Source organism: Gavia stellata, chromosome 1 (assembly GCF_030936135.1).
Source record: "Gavia stellata isolate bGavSte3 chromosome 1, bGavSte3.hap2, whole genome shotgun sequence".
NCBI classification, from domain to species: domain Eukaryota; kingdom Metazoa; phylum Chordata; class Aves; order Gaviiformes; family Gaviidae; genus Gavia; species Gavia stellata.
This window is the reverse complement of record NC_082594.1, coordinates 117,378,813-117,396,383: the sequence shown is the minus strand read 5'-3', so window position 1 is coordinate 117,396,383 and position 17,571 is coordinate 117,378,813. Positions and strand designations below refer to the sequence as shown.

At 46.9% G+C, this 17,571-nt stretch overlaps 1 protein-coding gene across 1 annotated transcript in view; it reads right to left on the bottom strand.

The window, feature by feature from the left end:
* MPZL1 (myelin protein zero like 1) overlaps nucleotides 1-16,764 on the bottom strand; it is a 45,632-nt gene extending 28,868 nt beyond the window's left edge. The window contains exon 1 of the mRNA XM_059821264.1: nucleotides 16,629-16,764. Coding sequence (XP_059677247.1) covers nucleotides 16,629-16,764 — 136 coding nt within the window. The remainder of the gene's footprint in view (nucleotides 1-16,628) is intronic.
* Between the last annotated feature and the right edge of the window lie 807 nt (nucleotides 16,765-17,571).

Genomic DNA, 17,571 nt, shown 5'->3' with positions numbered 1-17,571 from the left:
GCAGGCAGGCACTGCAGCGGGGGGAGAATTAAGCATACCAGTTTGATTACAATAACCACAACCAGAAGAAACCACCATTCATTCACTTTGCCATTCAGAGTCCATGCTGTTCACTTCTCAAACTCACTAACTCCTCAGTCCTGTCAGGTTATCCCTGATCCCTTGGACTCCCCTGTCATCATTGCTCTTATTTCAAATGAGTGAAAGAGAAACAGCACCCTAAGGGAGGGGGATTTTCATCAAGAGGTAGTATCAGAGCTTCCTTTCTCTTGTACATACTCTGACTATGGGCCAAAAAATATTCTTTTGTAAAACAATTACCAAATATTTATTTGGAACATACAAAGGCTTCTAGCAATTCAATGAAATGAACTCAGAGCTGCTGTGCTTTATGTATTTTTTCCAGCTAATGGAGTAGAAAAGAAAAAAAAAAAATCCATTGTTTTGAGTCCAAGCCACAGAACAAGCCTCCCTTTCAAGCATAAAACAAGCAAGATGCCCTCAGCATTTGTGTAGGAGGAAAAGAGTCTGCACAGACATTGTCTGCTTGTACGTGGTACGGAGAACTCCTTGCCACACACAGGCAGTGGGTAGTACAGATCTGCTTAATCTAAAGAAGTCACTGTTCTAACTCACTAGCAACCTGTGAGAGAACTGCAGCAAAGCAAAAGAAAAAAAAAAATCCGACTTCTCCCTACAGTCTGGGAAGGCAGGGACTATGTAATCTTGTGCAGATATTTCCAGCAAGTTTAATGTTCGTATGTCCTATTGTTGTCTCAACTTCATGTTTTTCTTTGCTCATTCTCTCCTGCCAGCCTAAAAAAAGTTCCTCAATTTACTTGCTCTTTCAGTGTGCACCACTTCAAAAAAATTTTTTCTGCCTCTGTTTTCTTACAGCATGAGACATAAAATCCTCAAATACTAACGTGATTGTTTGGAAGTGGTAGAGAGGCCATAATATTTGACATTTGTTCACCCTTAGCCCTCTACTCCCATACTTTCACTGATATGGTGGCAGTTCCCACTACCTTGAAGTCTTTGGCCTCCTCTGCCATAATAAAATCCACGTGGATCATCTCCAGCTCTAGCTCTTTTCCTTCTCATGCCACATTTGCCAGGATTACATCCTTCTTCCAGCTACTCCATCTATTTAAATATTTCAGTTGGAGAAAGTTGAGGTTTGAGTCATATTGCAGTCACACTTACCCACTGCTCCATTCCTCAAGCTTACTCAGCCTTAGCTCCTCTCAAGAGGAAAAAAATTCATCACAGGAGACTGAGAGAGAAGAGAGCTTTAGGAAACGAAGGTCTGCAAGGCACATATGGCAAAGATAAACATTTGCTCTTCTCCCATAGATCGCCCTTGATCCCATCACCCTGTCCAACTGCCCGTAGCCCCAATATTTCCCTCTGAATATCTCTTCCAGCCTTCAATTGCTTTAATTCTTTTCAGCAGAAAGATGCTTCTATTTTTCTCACCTACCATCAAAATTGTTGGAAAAATATCACCTGTGCTTCTTCAGCCATTTCTTTTTCATCTCTAGTATTGTTGAAGCAGCTTTACTCCAATTACATCAACTCTCACCAGCTACATTTTCAGCCCCCACACTTCCATGAAAAGACTCAGACTCCACCCTCAACTTCCTTGTGCTGGTTTTGGCTGGGATAGAGTTCCTTTTCTTCATAGTAGCTAGTATGGGGCTGTGTTTTGGATTTGTGCTGGAAACAGTGTTGATACACAGGGATGTTTCAGTTACTGCTGAGCAGGGCTTACACAGAGTCAAGGCCTTCTCTGCTTCTCACCCCACCCCACCAGCCAGTGGGCTGGGGGTACACAAGGAGTTGGGAGGGGACGCAGCCGGGACAGCTGACCCCAACTGACCAAAGGGGTATTCCATACCACACAACGTCATGCTCAGCATATAAAGCTGCGGGAAGAAGAAGGAAGGGGGGAGACATTCGGAGTGATGGCCTTTGTCTTCCCAAGTAACCATTACACGTGATGGAGCCCTGCTTTCCTAGAGATGGCTGAACACCTGCCTGCCGACGGGAAGTAGCGAATTAATTCCTTGTTTTGCTTTGCTTGCCTGCACAGCTTTTGCTTGACCTATTAAACTGTCTTTGTCTCAACCCACGAGTTTTCTCACTTTTACTCTTCCGATTCTCTCCTCCATCCCACCTGGGGGGAGTGAGCGAGCAGCTGTGTGGGGCTTAGTTGCCAGCTGGGGTTAAACCACGACATTCCTTCTCATACAATCCTCTTATTCTTGAAATAGGACACAACACTCATACTCTTACTGACTTACTAATCTTACTACTCTTACTTACTAATCTTTTCTTATTGGTCCCATCATGGATCTTCATTCTTCATCAACGCTCTCTCTATTCTCAGGTCTCTCTTTCCTCAGTATCTTGTCTCAGGGATCTCATCTGCAAAACAAGTTCAGCTCCCATCACTGCACTGACTACTCAGATCTGTGTCTCTGCTCAGGATCTGTCTCCTTATGTTCAAAGAGTCGTCTCAGTCTGACATCTTTGTCAATGCTAAGTTGTCAGCTCATGCTAAATGGGACTAAACCAGAGCTCATTTCTTCCCCCAGAGCCCTCTGCAACTGCATTTATCACCACAGACCTGCCACTTGCCTCTCCAACTCATAACCTATACAGCATTTTTGACTTTGAACTCTTCTGAGGTCAAGGCAGAGTCTTTCAGAGCTTCTAGCCACCCGCTCAACTGACATCAGTCTAAAAACTCCATTTTGTATCTTGGCCTTTGTTACTGCGATGCCCTTTTTGCTCTGGAGAGATGGTCAGTAACAGACCAGTAAGTATCGCAGTTCCTGTTAACCAAACTGCTCCAAGGGTGACATTAAGAAGAGGAAGACATTGCATATAGAAGATCACTGCTTTCTTCCATGAGCTGACTACAGAAGATGTAGTACTCAACATACACATGCCCAGTGCAAGCTTTATTCATTATGCAGCGCTGCCACCTCATCAGCTTTATTGACTTAATACTGTTTTAACTTACTTGCTGCGAATAAACAAGACCTTGCTAACTCTGAAGGTGTAGCTCTCCAGTAGTTTAAGCAGATCTGAAGATGCAGAGCTTCTCAGTTTCTTCGTAATAAGACCAGCATGTCTGACAGGTTACACAAAACTAGTGAAAAAGCTACATGTTTTCACATAGTTCAACCTTGGCCCAACTCAACAACCCCCAGGCACTATGCCGTCACTGATACTCCTAAGAGTGGCAACGATACACTGCTCTGAAATCACCCCTGTGGAACAAGCCTTTACAGTTACCAAGCAGCAACATATAGGACGATAAGGTCATTCAGAATTGACAGCAGACAAGCATTCAGAACCACAAGAGTTTGCATCTAGTTAGTTAACCAAATTGTGGTTAACTATTTAGCTTTCAGTGAGATTAAGAGCAGTCAAGCTTATGGTTTTCACCAGATTAGCATGAAGGACTGCAGGATTGCACTGGTAAGTGAATTTAACTGGTATCTTTGAAATGGGGTACACCTTGATCAAAAAACTCTTAAAGATGGCCAATCACTGTCTACAGCACACTGCCGGGAGTCCTCCTCTGAGATGTCCTGTCCGGGACATCTTTGGCCAGGTCGGCTGAGACTCACCAAGTCACATGTGCTGGCAATTTAATCTGCACAGGAGACACAGCCTATGTGACTGGCTATCTTACACGTCAAAGTCTGGATTCTTCCCCTTGTCCACTACCACTAACTGCTTACATTCAAAGCTATGTCCTCAATTAAACACAAATTATGGTGCACTCCCCAGAAACAAGTTACAAGGTCATGAGTTGACATAGCAAGGTTACTTGGGGCTATAGAGATTCACCTACGCATGCCACAGTCATTTAAATGACACCAAGCATCCAAGCACTCATCCCTGTTCCAGTATTGAGACTCTTGCTCCCAACCATGTTAGAGCATTGATCTCATCAGACTTTTCAAATCCACATTGTTGTACCTTCTCCTAAACGCTGTCCCTCACACTTGGAAGGATCTGCTTAAAAACTGCAAACTTATTTCACTTCCTTCAAGCTCTCCTTAGTGCCTCCAAAACATTTAGTAACAGCATCTGTATAAATTCAACACTGCCTAAGCTGCCAGCGCTGGAGAACAATACCTACTAAAGCTGAAGTGTTTTTTCCTACTTTTACTTGTATCCCCTGGTTGCTTACACTTGTTTCATACTGGCTATCAAAAAAAAAAAAATCTTTTGGGCAAGAATTGTTTTATTACTATATTTTTGTATACAGAGATAGGGCCCCCACTCTACTAGGCAAAGGTTGAAAATTTGGTTTGGTAGCACATCACAAGGAAATCCTTCCTTGCACTGAAGGTTTACACTAATTAACACACAGCTAATAAAAAATGTATTTGTAGACCATAGTCTCCACTGAGATCTTGGATCCAATGAAAAAGTTCTGTTAATTAAGGCTATGAACACACCAAAATAAACTCAGTTCCCCTGGATCCAACTCTGCCTGATCACCAGGAGTCCTAACAAACCAAGAATGCAAACAACTAACACTGTAATCATGGGCATCTTATTTCCACAAGCACAAACACAGCCTAAGCAGAAACTTTTATCAGATCACTAAATACTGGATGCTTACAGCTGCTACAGTTCCCATTCACCACTGGGAAAAGTGTTACACTCCCTTCCTCTTGAAATGGCTAGTCATCAGTTTATTAATTAATTCAAGCAACTTGCTTCATTTATCTTAAAGATGCCTGGTAATACAGTTGTTTATATAATTTATAAATAAAGTCTCTTATGGATGAAAGATCAGGAAATAATCAAAAAGTCTGATGAAAGAAAGATGAAAAGATTCAGACAGGCTGCTACAGGTAACAAGCTGATGACAGAGTTGCAGACCAAGAAAATGGAAAGAAATGCATTAATACAACAGAGTTTGAGCAGTTTACATACAAAGGTCTCAATAAAATGACAAAAAAGTCAGTGTATTGATATGTTCACTATGGTTTCCCCAGCAGTCCAGAAGTTCCATCAGAAAGGAGCATGAGGGATTTTCTAATGACTAGGGGTCATAAGTCACAAAAACAATATACACTTGTGAAACAGTGCTTTCATTAAGAAATACTCTTACTTAATGTCAAGCATGTTGTGAAACAAAGTCTACTGTTGACATCACTCTTAACTACAGTTGCATGATATTTAGTTCTCTCTCCCACAAAGCACAGTTTCCCTGTGCAATCAGCATGAAACAATAGCAGCAAGACCCCTACAAAACATTTCAGAAAACCAGCACAAAGTTATAGTCCCCTACTGCCATTACAGGCATTTATGTCCCCATAGCCATCATTTCTTCACTCTAGATAAAACACCTGGTGGAAAAATACTAGCTTTCATGGTCTTAATAGACAGGAGCAGACATGCCCAAATTGTTCCTCTGAAACTCCACAAGATCTGTTAAGGTATCCAGACGCTGGATCAAATTTCCACAGAAAGAATTCATTGACATAATTTAGCCTTAACATGGAAATGAAATCCATGCCAGCCATTCCACCTAGGAGAAAACCATGCTGTATTTCATAAGGACAACACACAAGTATTAAGGACATATGTCAGTGTAACAAAAAATAGACTGTCTGACCATCTCCACACCAGAAATCCATCATGGTGTTATCTCGTCTGAAGTCTTATTAGGTGTATAGATATAAAAATGCATATATACATATATATTTCGACATATTGGGTTTGCGTGGCAAGGTTTTGGCCATGGGGGCTACAGGGGTAGCTTCTGTGAGAAGCTGCTAGAAGCTTTCCCCATGTCCGATAGAGCCAATGCCAGCCGGCTCCAAGAGGGACCCCGCCGCTGGCCAAGGCTGAGCCAACCAGTGACGGTGGTAGTGCCTCTGGGATAACATATTTAAGAAGGGGAGAAAAAAAAAAAAAACACTGAGCAATTGCAGCTGGAGGAGAGGAGTGAGAATATGTGAGAGAAACAACTCTGCAGACACCAAGGTCAGTGAAGAAGGAGGGGGAGGAGGTGCTCCAGGTGCCGGAGCAGAGATTCCCCTGCAGCCCGTGGTGAAGACCATGGTGAGGCAGGCTGTGCCCCTGCAGCCCATGGAGGTCCACGGTGGAGCAGATACCCACCTGCAGCCCGTGGAGGACCACATACCAGCGCAGGTGGATGCCCGAAGGAGGCTGTGACCCCCTGGGAAGCCCACGCTGGAGCAGGCTCCTGGCAGGACCTGTGGACCCATGGAAAAACGAGCCCACGCAGGAGCAGATTTGCTGGCAGGACTTGTGACCCCAGGGGGGGCCCACACTGGAGCAGTCTGTTCCTGACGGACTGCACCCCATGGAAGGGACCCACGTTGGAGCAGTTCGTGAAGAACTGTAGCCTGTGGGAAGGACCCATGTTGGAGAAGTTCATGGAGGACTGTCTCCCATGGGAGGGAGCCCATGCTGGAGCAGGGGAAGAGTGTGAGGATTCCTGCCCCTGAGGAGGAAGGAGAAGCAGAGACAACATGCGATGAACTGACCACAACCCCCATTCCCCATCTCCCTGTGCAGGAGGACTTTGAGAATTCAGGAGTAAAGTTAAGCCCAGGAAGAAGGGAGGGATGGGGGGAAGGTGTTTTAAGATGTGGTTTTATTTCTCATTAATTGATTGGCAATAGATTAAATTAATTTCCCCAAGTCGAGTCTGTTTTGCTCATGACGGTAATAGTGAATGATCTCTCCCTGTCCTTATCTCAACCCACGAGCCTTTCGTTATATTTTCTCTCCCCTGTCCAGCTGAGGAGGGGAGTGATAGAGCGGCTTTGGTGGGCACCTGGGGTCCAGACCAGGTCAACCCACCACAATGTTCTAGCATGTCACTGTGGTGGGCTGACCTTGGCTGGCTGCCAGATGCCCACCCAGCCACTCTCTCACTATCCCTTCCCAGACAGGACAGGGGGAGAAAATAAGATGAAAATGCTCATAGGTAGAGATAAGGACAGGGAGATCACTTACCAATTACTGTCCCAGGCAGAACAGACTTGACTTGGGGAAAATTAAATTTAATTTATTGCCAATGAAAATAGAGTTAGACAGTGAGAAACAAAGACAAAAAGTAAAATACCTTTCCCCCACCCCTTTTTTTCCCCCCAGCTCAACTTCATTCCTTCATTCGCAACTCCTCTACCTCCTCCACTCCCAGGCAGCCAGGGGAAGATGGAGGGTTGTGGTCAGTCCATAACAGCTCCTCCCTCCTCACACCTTTCGCTGCTCCAGCATGGGTTCTTCCCGTGAGCTTGCAGTTCTTCAGGAGAACCCACTCCAGCCTGGGGTCATCCATGGGCCGCAGTATGAATACCTGCTCCAGCATGGTCCTCTCCACATGCTGCAGGGGAATACTTGCTCCACCGTGGTCTCTCCCAAAACTTCCAGGGGCTGCAGGGGAATCTCTGCCCCAGTGCCTGGAGCACCTTCTCCCCTCCTCCTTCTCTCACCTTGGGGTTTGGAGTGTTGCTCCTCACACTTTTCCTCCTCTAATTGCTCACTGCCTGTGTGGTGCTTTGTCCTGTTGTAAACATTATTGCAGAAGTGTCACCAGCTCGGCTGAGGGGCTCAGTGGTGCCCTGCAGTGGGTCCGGCGGAGCTGGCTGGAACTGGGTGTGTCAGGCACAAGGCAGCCCCAGCCTCTCCTCACAAAGACTGTCCCTGCAGCCCACCACCACCAAAAACTGGACGTCTACACCCCATACATTCATGTATGGTACAAAGCAACATCAGCTACAGAAATGATGACTTGACAAAGTCACACCAGCCAATCTTAACATCTAAGTTTCAAAGCAACTAAAACTAAATTCCACTGCCTCAAAGGAGGATAGAAGAGTTTAGTTTCACTCTCAAATGCCAATCACCAGAACAGTTTTTTGCTGCTGCTGCAACAGCTCCCCGGGTTGCCAATCTCATCAAATAGTTCAGGCTGCTGAAGGAAAGAGAGCTTCCTGTCTTCAGTAACACAGCCAGTCCTGCAGCACCCTACCAGCTCTACGAAACAGAGAGAAAAGCTGCTGACACCTAGCCCATGAACACCTACCACCTCCGGCCGCCTTGCTTCTGGGAATGTTCATCCCTCGAGCAGAGAAAAGCTCAGAAGAGCATCTGCTAACACAACATTCACTTTCTCTTGGACTCTGCACATTCAGCTAAGCTCTGCCTGACTCAGTGATGAAGGCAAAAAAATAGCATCTTGTCACCCCAAGTGAAAGGAAAACAGTTTCACAGAGAAGCCTTAAGCAGACTGTGGCAAAGCTGTCAAAGCAGTCAGTAACATCCGTGTATCTCAGCCCTGCATACCTCCATGCACCTACTCTGACAGAACTTAAAGACAAGTCTTCAGAGCCACTAAGCTTTGGTACCACCTTCTGCTCCCATGCTACAGAGTCAGTTTTTCAAGTGGTCTCCTCCACATGATGCAGAGCTGCTCATTGTTCTACCATGGGGCAGCAGAAGAACCTATGCTGAGATTTACTTCCAAAGCCCATGCTTTTAACCAGAAATGAGGAACAAGCAAAAAACATCTGAGCTCCCTTGCCAGCCAGGCCACAGATTTCTTGTTCGATCCCAAGGAAATAATTTTACTGGTGTATCACTCTCTCAACCTGGAAAGCATAGAATTGAGATGCTTGTAAAAGGTGCAGAGAGATCCATGAACAAGTAAGCATTATAGTTGCACTGCTTCATGTGCCAATTAGAGTCAGTCATACGTCAGGTTTGGGCAGATGCTTATTTAGGCTTGAGGCCAATAACATCTAGCCCTGTTCTAGTAACTTTTCCTTGGGGATCACAAAACAATACTCCCCTGCCTATACTGGAGACTGGGACACCAATCAGCAGCTCAGGTACTTTCCAAACCAGACATCATATTTTTCCATTCAACAGCCCTTAAGCGGTTTTCCTTCCATGACCAAGTAAGTTTACCAGTGTTCAAATTCAAGTAAACAGTTCTTGTTGACAAAGTCAAACCAAAACAGTGAAAAAGGGGCAAATTAAGTAAACCCATTCAAAGTGCAAAGAGTAGCTGGAACAACTGATGGCATCTGTTCTACCTCTAATCTTGCAATACTAACATAGTCACTAACAAACACAGCAGATTACTCCTTGGGCACAAGGAAAGATTCCAGAAAATGGGAATTAAGATTAAAGAAGGGCTACACGGAACAAGAAGATAAACAGTACATCTTAGAAGAGTCTCCTTGAAACACATCAAGTTTTTCCCACAAAAAAAAGGATATCACTAAGCTTGCTTAACTGAAGAACTGCGAGAAGCTGGGTACACATGCTCAACATGTGGCCAAGACAGTGAAGAAAGCATCCCACCATCACAAACTTTTCCTAGAATTACTATAGCAATCTACTAAAACTGTCACAACGTCTAATAGAGAAATGAGAGTATTACGGATCAGAAGTTGTAGACGAAAACAAACAAAAAAAACCCACACCCCCAAAACCCAAGGTGTGGACAGTAGAGATGGACACATCACTGGCTGGAACAAAAGCTTCCCTCTAGGTCAGCACTGGTTATTAGTACTATTTCAAGTGAAACTGTTATAAAAATACCAGTCATGTTGCCAACTGCTGATGGCATGCAGCATCTTTTTGACAAAACCTAGCATTAGCAGCATGGAAACTACCAGTTTCCAAAACAAACTAGGCAGTAGAATTTAGGATGTTGATACGCAAATTTCCCAAGGAGATGTAGCGCAAAAGGCTACATGTCAAACAGATATAAGCAGCTGCCCTTTTTTTCCCCTTTTACAATAATCAATCCACAAAGTTGCAACCAACTCAGTGACAACAAATCTATATACACCAAGAAACATTTGCAGAAGACACACTTTGAACCATTCAAGGTATTAGTAGCATTTCAGTACCAGTCACTCCCACCTGTCATCATTCCTGACCCAGCATCATGTCCATCTCTTGCAAGGTACTGGTATTTCCACTAGCCTGAAAGGTGAACACAGAGTTGTTTCCTGCATACGGAGGGACCCAATTAAAACCTGTTAAATAAAATCCCATCACTTAACCGAGCAAGGAGATAGAGACAGCTGAAATTAAGTCACCAAAGTGATTACCCTCCTCAGCTAACAGGGTACTCAGTCACACAGCCAATCTGTTCTAGTGTGACTAGGGACTTGCTTTCAGCAGTTCAAGCAAATCCAAAGCTCTCCGAGAACCAGATTCCTTACCGCTCCACCGACTGCTGAACACCTGCAGCCAGCTCTGGCACCTCGCTCATAGCAATCTTATGCTTTCTCGCTAACCAAACTTGCTACCTTACTTGCTGAGCAAACTCGTAACTAGCTATAGCCTGCAGTAGCGCAAACACAAAACCAAAAGAAAAAGCCCATGCTATGTATTTCAAAGCATTGTTTCACAAGAATTTGTCAGTGGTGATGCCAATTTAAATAGCTCCCATGCCCACTTATAACACGACGTGATGAATCTACCAGGAACTAAGCCATGTTCAAAACAGCCCTTTTTCCGTTCTTTTCTTTTAAACCAGGCCAACACCCTAACCCAGTCCACTGTACACTGTATTTGTACAACAACAACTGAGCAAGGTCAGGAACCACTGAATGGGAGCTGCTTCAGCTGGTTCTTCGCAGGAACACTTCTCTTTGCAAAGTGTTTATGGCCTCCCTTGTAGCATACTCTACATCACTTCCCCAGTTTACACATATAAGGTCATTTCTAGAGCCATCCCTTTGATTAAAGCAGCACCTTCGTCCATGCCTGTGCTGACTTTGTCAAGCAGCAGGGTATGCAGCATCTCCACACAGCCATCAGCTCAACACCTTTCACGCTGGAAGAGTCAAGCAATCCTGTAAGACCTCTATCAGAAAACTTCAAGACATAGTAACCGCTCAGATTTTAAAAATCCTGCTGCACATAAGGCTTTATAGAATTTTTACCAAGAGGGAGCCTTGTTCACCATCTTTCACTTGCATGCATTACAAAAACAAGTTGCTGAAAAGTGTAACAGATGGCTAGAAGCCAACTGAAGATAAACACCTCTGGTGCTGGCCATTTCACCTACCTGGAGTCACCTGCCCTGATTTACCTCCGCCTCCTGAAGTGAAAGTACTTAGGAAACTGCCACCAGCCACCACCCGCGCAACTGCTGCACTGCCCAGAGTTTAACCCTCCCTTAAGGATCAGAACCTCAATCTGATTTTAAACACTGAAGGTAGGGTGTAACCAACATTTAGGGCAAGCTTCCTTAATGCCCTGAACATCATGTGTGTAAAGCATCAGCAAATGTACCACAAAGCATCTTTTTCTGCAGGGTTGGAGGTAAGAGAGTTCATGGGAACAACCAGCCGTTCTGCTTTCCTTCCGCACTTTAAGCCAAAACCTAGCAGCAGCACCAACCGGAAAGTGCCAACTCAATAGGTAAATAAAAATGAGGAGCTGAAAGGCAGAGTAGCAAAAGGGAACAATATGCAAGGGTTGTGGGCTAACGCCAGTGGGCAGCTCAGCCCTACCCAGCCGCTCGCTCACTCCCCGCAACGGAATGGGGGAGAGAATCAGAAGGGTAAAAGTGAGAAAACTCATGGGTTGAGATAAAGGCAGTTTAAAAGGTAAAGCAAAAGCTTTCATTCACTGCTTCCCAGCTGCAGGCAGGTGTTCAGCCATCTCCAGGAAAGCAAGGCTCCATCAGGTGTAACAGTGACTTGGGAAGACAAACACCGTAACTCCGAACAGCCCCCCTTCCTCTTTCTTCTCCCCCAGCTTTCATTGCTGAGCATGATGTCCCGTGGTCTGGGATATCCCTCTGGTCAGTTGGAGTCAGCTATCTCAGCTGTGTCCCCTCCCAACTCCTTGTGTACCCCCAGTCTCCTCGCCGGTGGGGCAGGGTGAGAAGCAGAAAAGGCTTTGGTGCTGTATAAGCCACTGTAAAACAAGTAATCAGTGTAAAACACTGGTGTGTTATCAAGGCTGTTTTCATCAGAAATCCAAAACATAGCACCATACAAGCTATTATGAAGAAAATTAACTCTATCCCAGCCAAAAAGAGTACCAATATATTTACTTGACATAAACATCTTCAATTTAAAAAAAAAAAATAGGCTTATTCAGGACAAGTAACAGAATAGTCCTGACACTTTAAAGATAAAAGAGATGAGGGGAAAAAACCGCAACAGTGGAACTAGGTGAAATCACTTGACTGAAGGGTCATCCATCAACCAGCTCAGACAGCAAACAATACTGATGTTAAACGTGCCTCAGGATGCATACCCACAGCTTTTGTACTATGGGCACAGCTTACTGCTAAACCCTAGTCTGAGTAAACACTTGCTCTTCCAAGTAACTACTGTTTTGAGAAAACAGTAATCACTGAAGTTAGAGTTCACCAAGCCTCTTCGCCAGAAGCAAAGCCAGTTCAGAACTTCTTGTCCTCTCCTGCCACAGCTTCCTCTTACACAAGACCTGAGCATCCTCTCCATTGTGCTAATGACCCCATGCAGGGTCAGGCTAACCCAGATCAGCAAAGTAATGAAGATAAACAAACCACACAAAAAAGAAAGACACAAACCATACGGATGTAAATGTTTTCATATCCAGACCTTCCAGCTTTCTGATGTATTCCTAGGAAATCCTGAGTTAGCATTCAATAATTTAAAAAAAATATTTTTTTTTTGCATCCAAGACTGTTTACTTTTTTAATTTATCCGTTAATTACATGTAGGTGGTAGAAAGCCATGTATGCCATATATGATCAAATCACATCACACTCAGAGACCTCCCACTATGGGTGCTAATAATAAGCTTTATAAGATGACTTCATGATGACCTATATAGCACCTCTTTAGCAAAATAATAACTCTTTAGAAACTATTCAGATTAAAATCTTTCAAGTCAAACAGTACAAGACATCTGCCTTGTAAAACCAGGTTTCATTTCTTCGGTCTTCCATCTAGACTGAAGGTACCCTGTACAGTACACAGGACATTCACTATCTACTATTATCAGTCAGGATAAGGGAAGTCCACAGACAGAGCCTAGAATTACTGCTTAACGCAATCAATTGCAATTCAGGTAACAAGCAAAAGAGCCATGTGCATCGTTACTTACATAGAGGTAGAGGACTGTTGGGCGGCTGGGGTCAAGAAGAACCTAGCCATTTTACAAGGTAGCACTGAACCACATTTTATCACCAAAATATTAAGCCACAGTCTTTTCAACATACTCAGGAACTTCTTGCTGCTGCAAGTGAGGTGACCTGAGCAGCAGTCCCACCCTCAACCCAGCCAGCAGAGAGAAGAGTTTATCCACCTTATCACCTCTGCAGAACCCCTTAGCGCTGCAGGCAAGGAAGTCTTCCCACCCGCAGCATCAGTGGGCTCAACTTAAAAGAACTAACAGCTTCTGACGGAGTGAATACAGCAATTCTGACTAAACCTGGCACAAACACAAAGTGAGCATTGCAACCCTGACCTACACTGTTATTTTCAGGAAACATTTCAAGCAGCAACTGAAATGTGCAGGTGAGCTCAAAGCAGTAACAGGCACTTGAGCTATTTAACATCTCAATAGTCCTCTGCTTGTTACTGACCTGTGTGTATATCCAAGCGTGCACATGTATGTGAGTGTGTGTAAAAGGGGTAGTAGGCAAAAGGAAAAAAAAGATCCGGCTTTGTTGGCATCAAAAAGAACAGTAGAAATATCAGTAATATTCTTTCCATTAATGTCTAGACATTATTTGAGACTTTCGGAAGCAATCAGGCACCATCCTCATGCTAAACGCAGACACGATATCACTTTAAGTGATACTTACATGGCTTACAAATTCAGGATTGCAAGATAATCCATTTTCTTGATACTCTTGACTAGTTGTTCAAGGCTCACCCACCCACCCACCCCCCCATACAAGAGATTATACCTAGATTGACTACTTATGCCACAAATGTCCACAGGATCACAAACAGTACATTTGACAATGATCCTTCATTCTTACAAGTAAATGAAACAATCGGGTTTTCAGATGACTGAGCATAAACAAGCAAGATGAACTTCTAATGCACGCATGCAGGTGCACACAAGAAAATAAGCTTAAATCTGTACTTAGCCATGAAGCAACAGTGACCCACCAGGCTTGGCAGAGCAGACTGTGATGTTAAACCAGGCCTGTACAACACAGTCCCCTAAGTAATATTTCTGTCTCACTGCAGGTTATTGGCCACAGGAAATAGGTCTGCCATCGAGCATATGAAGAGGCAGAAGGGGAGCCACAAGCGACGACAGCTAAGCTATGCAGCACATTACCCAGCCACACGTCACATCCAAGCAATTGAGCAGCAACAGCCCTCTGAAAACACCACTTCTGCCCTTGCCCTTTTGGTTGGCAGTTTTTGATTTCTGAACCTCTCACTAGATGAAAATCCAGCATGAGGAAAGGGAATGGAAAGATGGTCAATGGTCCTTGAAAAACAGGAGGAACCGAACAACACATGCAAGCCAAAAGGCAGAGTATTTATTACACAGGACTCCTTACAACCCCAAACTCTAGAGAAGGTCATCTTTTCCCTACCCATCACCAAGCTACTCTGCATATGCAAAAGAGGTGAAGAGCCTGCACTCTGGTCACTTATTGCCATGCAAAGATGTAAACCTTGTGCCAACTCCACACATGGACAAAAAAAATAAAAGTGCCTTTTCAAAGCAGACAGGAGGATTAAGGATGTGCAGTATAAGCACAGAGAGAAGCCAACATGGGAATAAATTCTGATTTGGAGTTAGACAAATATCAACAGTTGTAGGGATGGGAACAGAAACACAGTTCAACACAGATAAGATAGTGATTTTAACACCCATTCATTCCTTTAAATTGCAATCTCACATTTTAGATAGTCTCCACCCTAGGGAGGGGCTCTTCCAAAAGGGTATCTTGTAGCTTTGCTTGGTCTTAAGATACTATATTTGGTTACATACCTCAGACTTTGTAGAATGATCTACTACTCCCAGCTACCCGTAGCATTACTGTAGTTGTACCTTTTGTTGTGGTCAGGGGAAATACGCTTCCTTCTTCTCTTGTCTCCACATTTATTTTCAAAGAACTTAGTTTTACTGTAAGCTATGTGTATATCATATCTACCTACTTAATTCTAAATGTTAAGGCTGTCTCTGAAGGTATACAGCAAGCCTTAGCAATCTCTACTTACATTTATTGCAAATGCAGTAATCTTAAACAAATCCAAACAATGCTATTTGGAAATAAGAAGTTTTAAGTTTCTTACAACTCGGCACAGTTCCTTATTAAACCTCTTTCCAGATGGACTTACAGTTTTACACGGTTTTCCAGTCACATGAACTGAGAAGGCATCAGCCTTCTTTAATGACTCCTATTGAAATACTTTGCAAAGTTTTACCCACTAAGCAAGTATTGCCAACCAAAAATATCTTCAGGTGCCTGCCGTCCCATCATTGTCCACACCTGGTATCTACACACACTGAGCTACCTTGGGAAATGCGTATGATCTTTTCATTTCAGAACGATAGATGAAACGTAGAACTCTTTGCCCTGTAAGAACGTAAGCCACAGCGAAGTTAAGCGTTACCCTTGCCATTTCTACCGCTCCATAGCCTCGTACTTATTCTCTGTCTACGCGAGTCATAAGCACTTCATCTGGGCTGATGTAATCCCTCCTCCACCCAAATACTTCACCACTGACCAAATCAAAGGTGCTTTCTAAGTCATTTACCACAACTCCAGCGTCCCCATTTGCCGGCGACCTCCACGCCGCGCTCTGCCTTCCCTCAACAAAGGCGACTCGCGTCCTCTGGCTTCACCACCCCCCCATCCACCCACCCAGGAAAAGCCGGCAAGCGCTGCCACGGGGCCGCCACGCACCGCACCCGTGGCATCACCGGGCCCTGGCCAGGCCGGCACACCTCCCCTCCCCTTCCCTTCCCCCGGGGACACGGCTCCTTGTCCCTCAGGAACCGGCCAGCACAGCACGCCCGGGCACGCCGAGCGTCCCGCGTGGGCCAGGCCTGCCGCCGGCGCTCGGGGAGGGGAGCGAGCAGGCTCCCACAGCCACGACGCCGGTCCGAGCCCCGCTAACTGAGGCGGAGGGGGCCGATTTTGAACCGGGTGGGCAGGGAAGAGGAAAGCCGTACCCTGCCCGCGAAATCGCCCGCCGTCCCGGTAACCCGGCGACGAGGATCGGGAACGGCGTTTAAAGGCACGAACCGGCTGGAGCCGGGGCGCGGCTCACCTCCCCGGGAGACCTCGTCCCCCGAGCGGCACCCTCCGCCAGGGGCGAGGTACGGGCCCGGGAAGGGCCGCCCGCCTCCGCCTGCCTCACCCCCGAGGGCCCGGCGGCGCCTCCACGTGCCGGGCCGGCCCCTCTCTCCCGAGCGCGGATCGGCGCGGGAGGTCCCCGCCGGGCCGGACCCAGGCCGACGAGCCCAGCCTGCCGCGCCTCGGGTCGGGTCGGGCCGGGCCGGGCCGGGCAGCTCCCCCCGCCGCATCAAGATCCGCCCAGACTACCAGCGGAGCCCTGCGGATGCAACCGGCAGCGGCCCGCCCGCCCTCACTCACTCACTCACTCACTCACCGGCGGTCAGTGCAGCGGCGGCGGCGGCCAGCAGCCACGCCGAGCAGGGGAGCCGCGCGGGAACGACGGCCGCCGGACGCCCCGCAGTGCCTCCGGCCGCTGCCATCTTCCTGCCGCCACCTCCCCGCGCCCCCATTGTCCGCCCCCAGCCGCGGGCCCGCCCTCCTGCGCCCCGCAGCCCCCTTCCCTCGCCGGGATAGGGCCTCGTCGCTGTCATTCGCACACACCTCCTGCGTCCCCCTCGCCCCCGCCCCGGCGCTGCCCCGCTCCTCCCCGAGGATTGGCCAGGAGAGCGATCCGTCAAGTCCAGGAGCCCTATCCGAGCAGGGAACGCACTGGCCCGCTCCTCCCCCCCCAGCCGGGCACGTAACTAGCCTCCCCCCGCTGGCCGGCGGGCGGTGTTGTGGGGGTGCTGTTGCGGGCGGGGTGTGCTCGGGGGTTGCGGGCCCGCCGGAGCTGCCCCCGGTTCAATGAAGTCCGGGGGAGCCGGGCACAGAAGCAGCGGCGGCACCCCAAGCCGTGCTGGCGGGGGGAGGCCTGGAAACGCCGGCTCTCGCCGCTGACAAACGCTTCGGCCTCCGCAGGCAGCAGGACGAGCCCGCGCCCCTGCGCGCACGGCCGCAGCCTGCCCGCGCTGCCGTCCGCCTACCTCCGCCTCGCCGGTACCGCGCCCGCTGGCCTGCGTCCGTAGGGACGCAGCAAAGGAGCCCAAGGCAGCCCAGCGCCAAATGCCCTCGCCTCAGGCTCTGGCACTGCCTGACAGTTAAACCTTCTGTGTGGAGAGCCTGGCTGCGTACCTTCGGGGGCACGCTAACCATCTTCCCGTTTTACAGTAAAAAATACTGAAAATAACTGACAGTCACGCAAATGGAGTTGTGCATTTGTTAGTCAAGAGCTACACAAGAGCTGTGAGTCCGTTGCTGTTGCGACCTATGAGGACCAC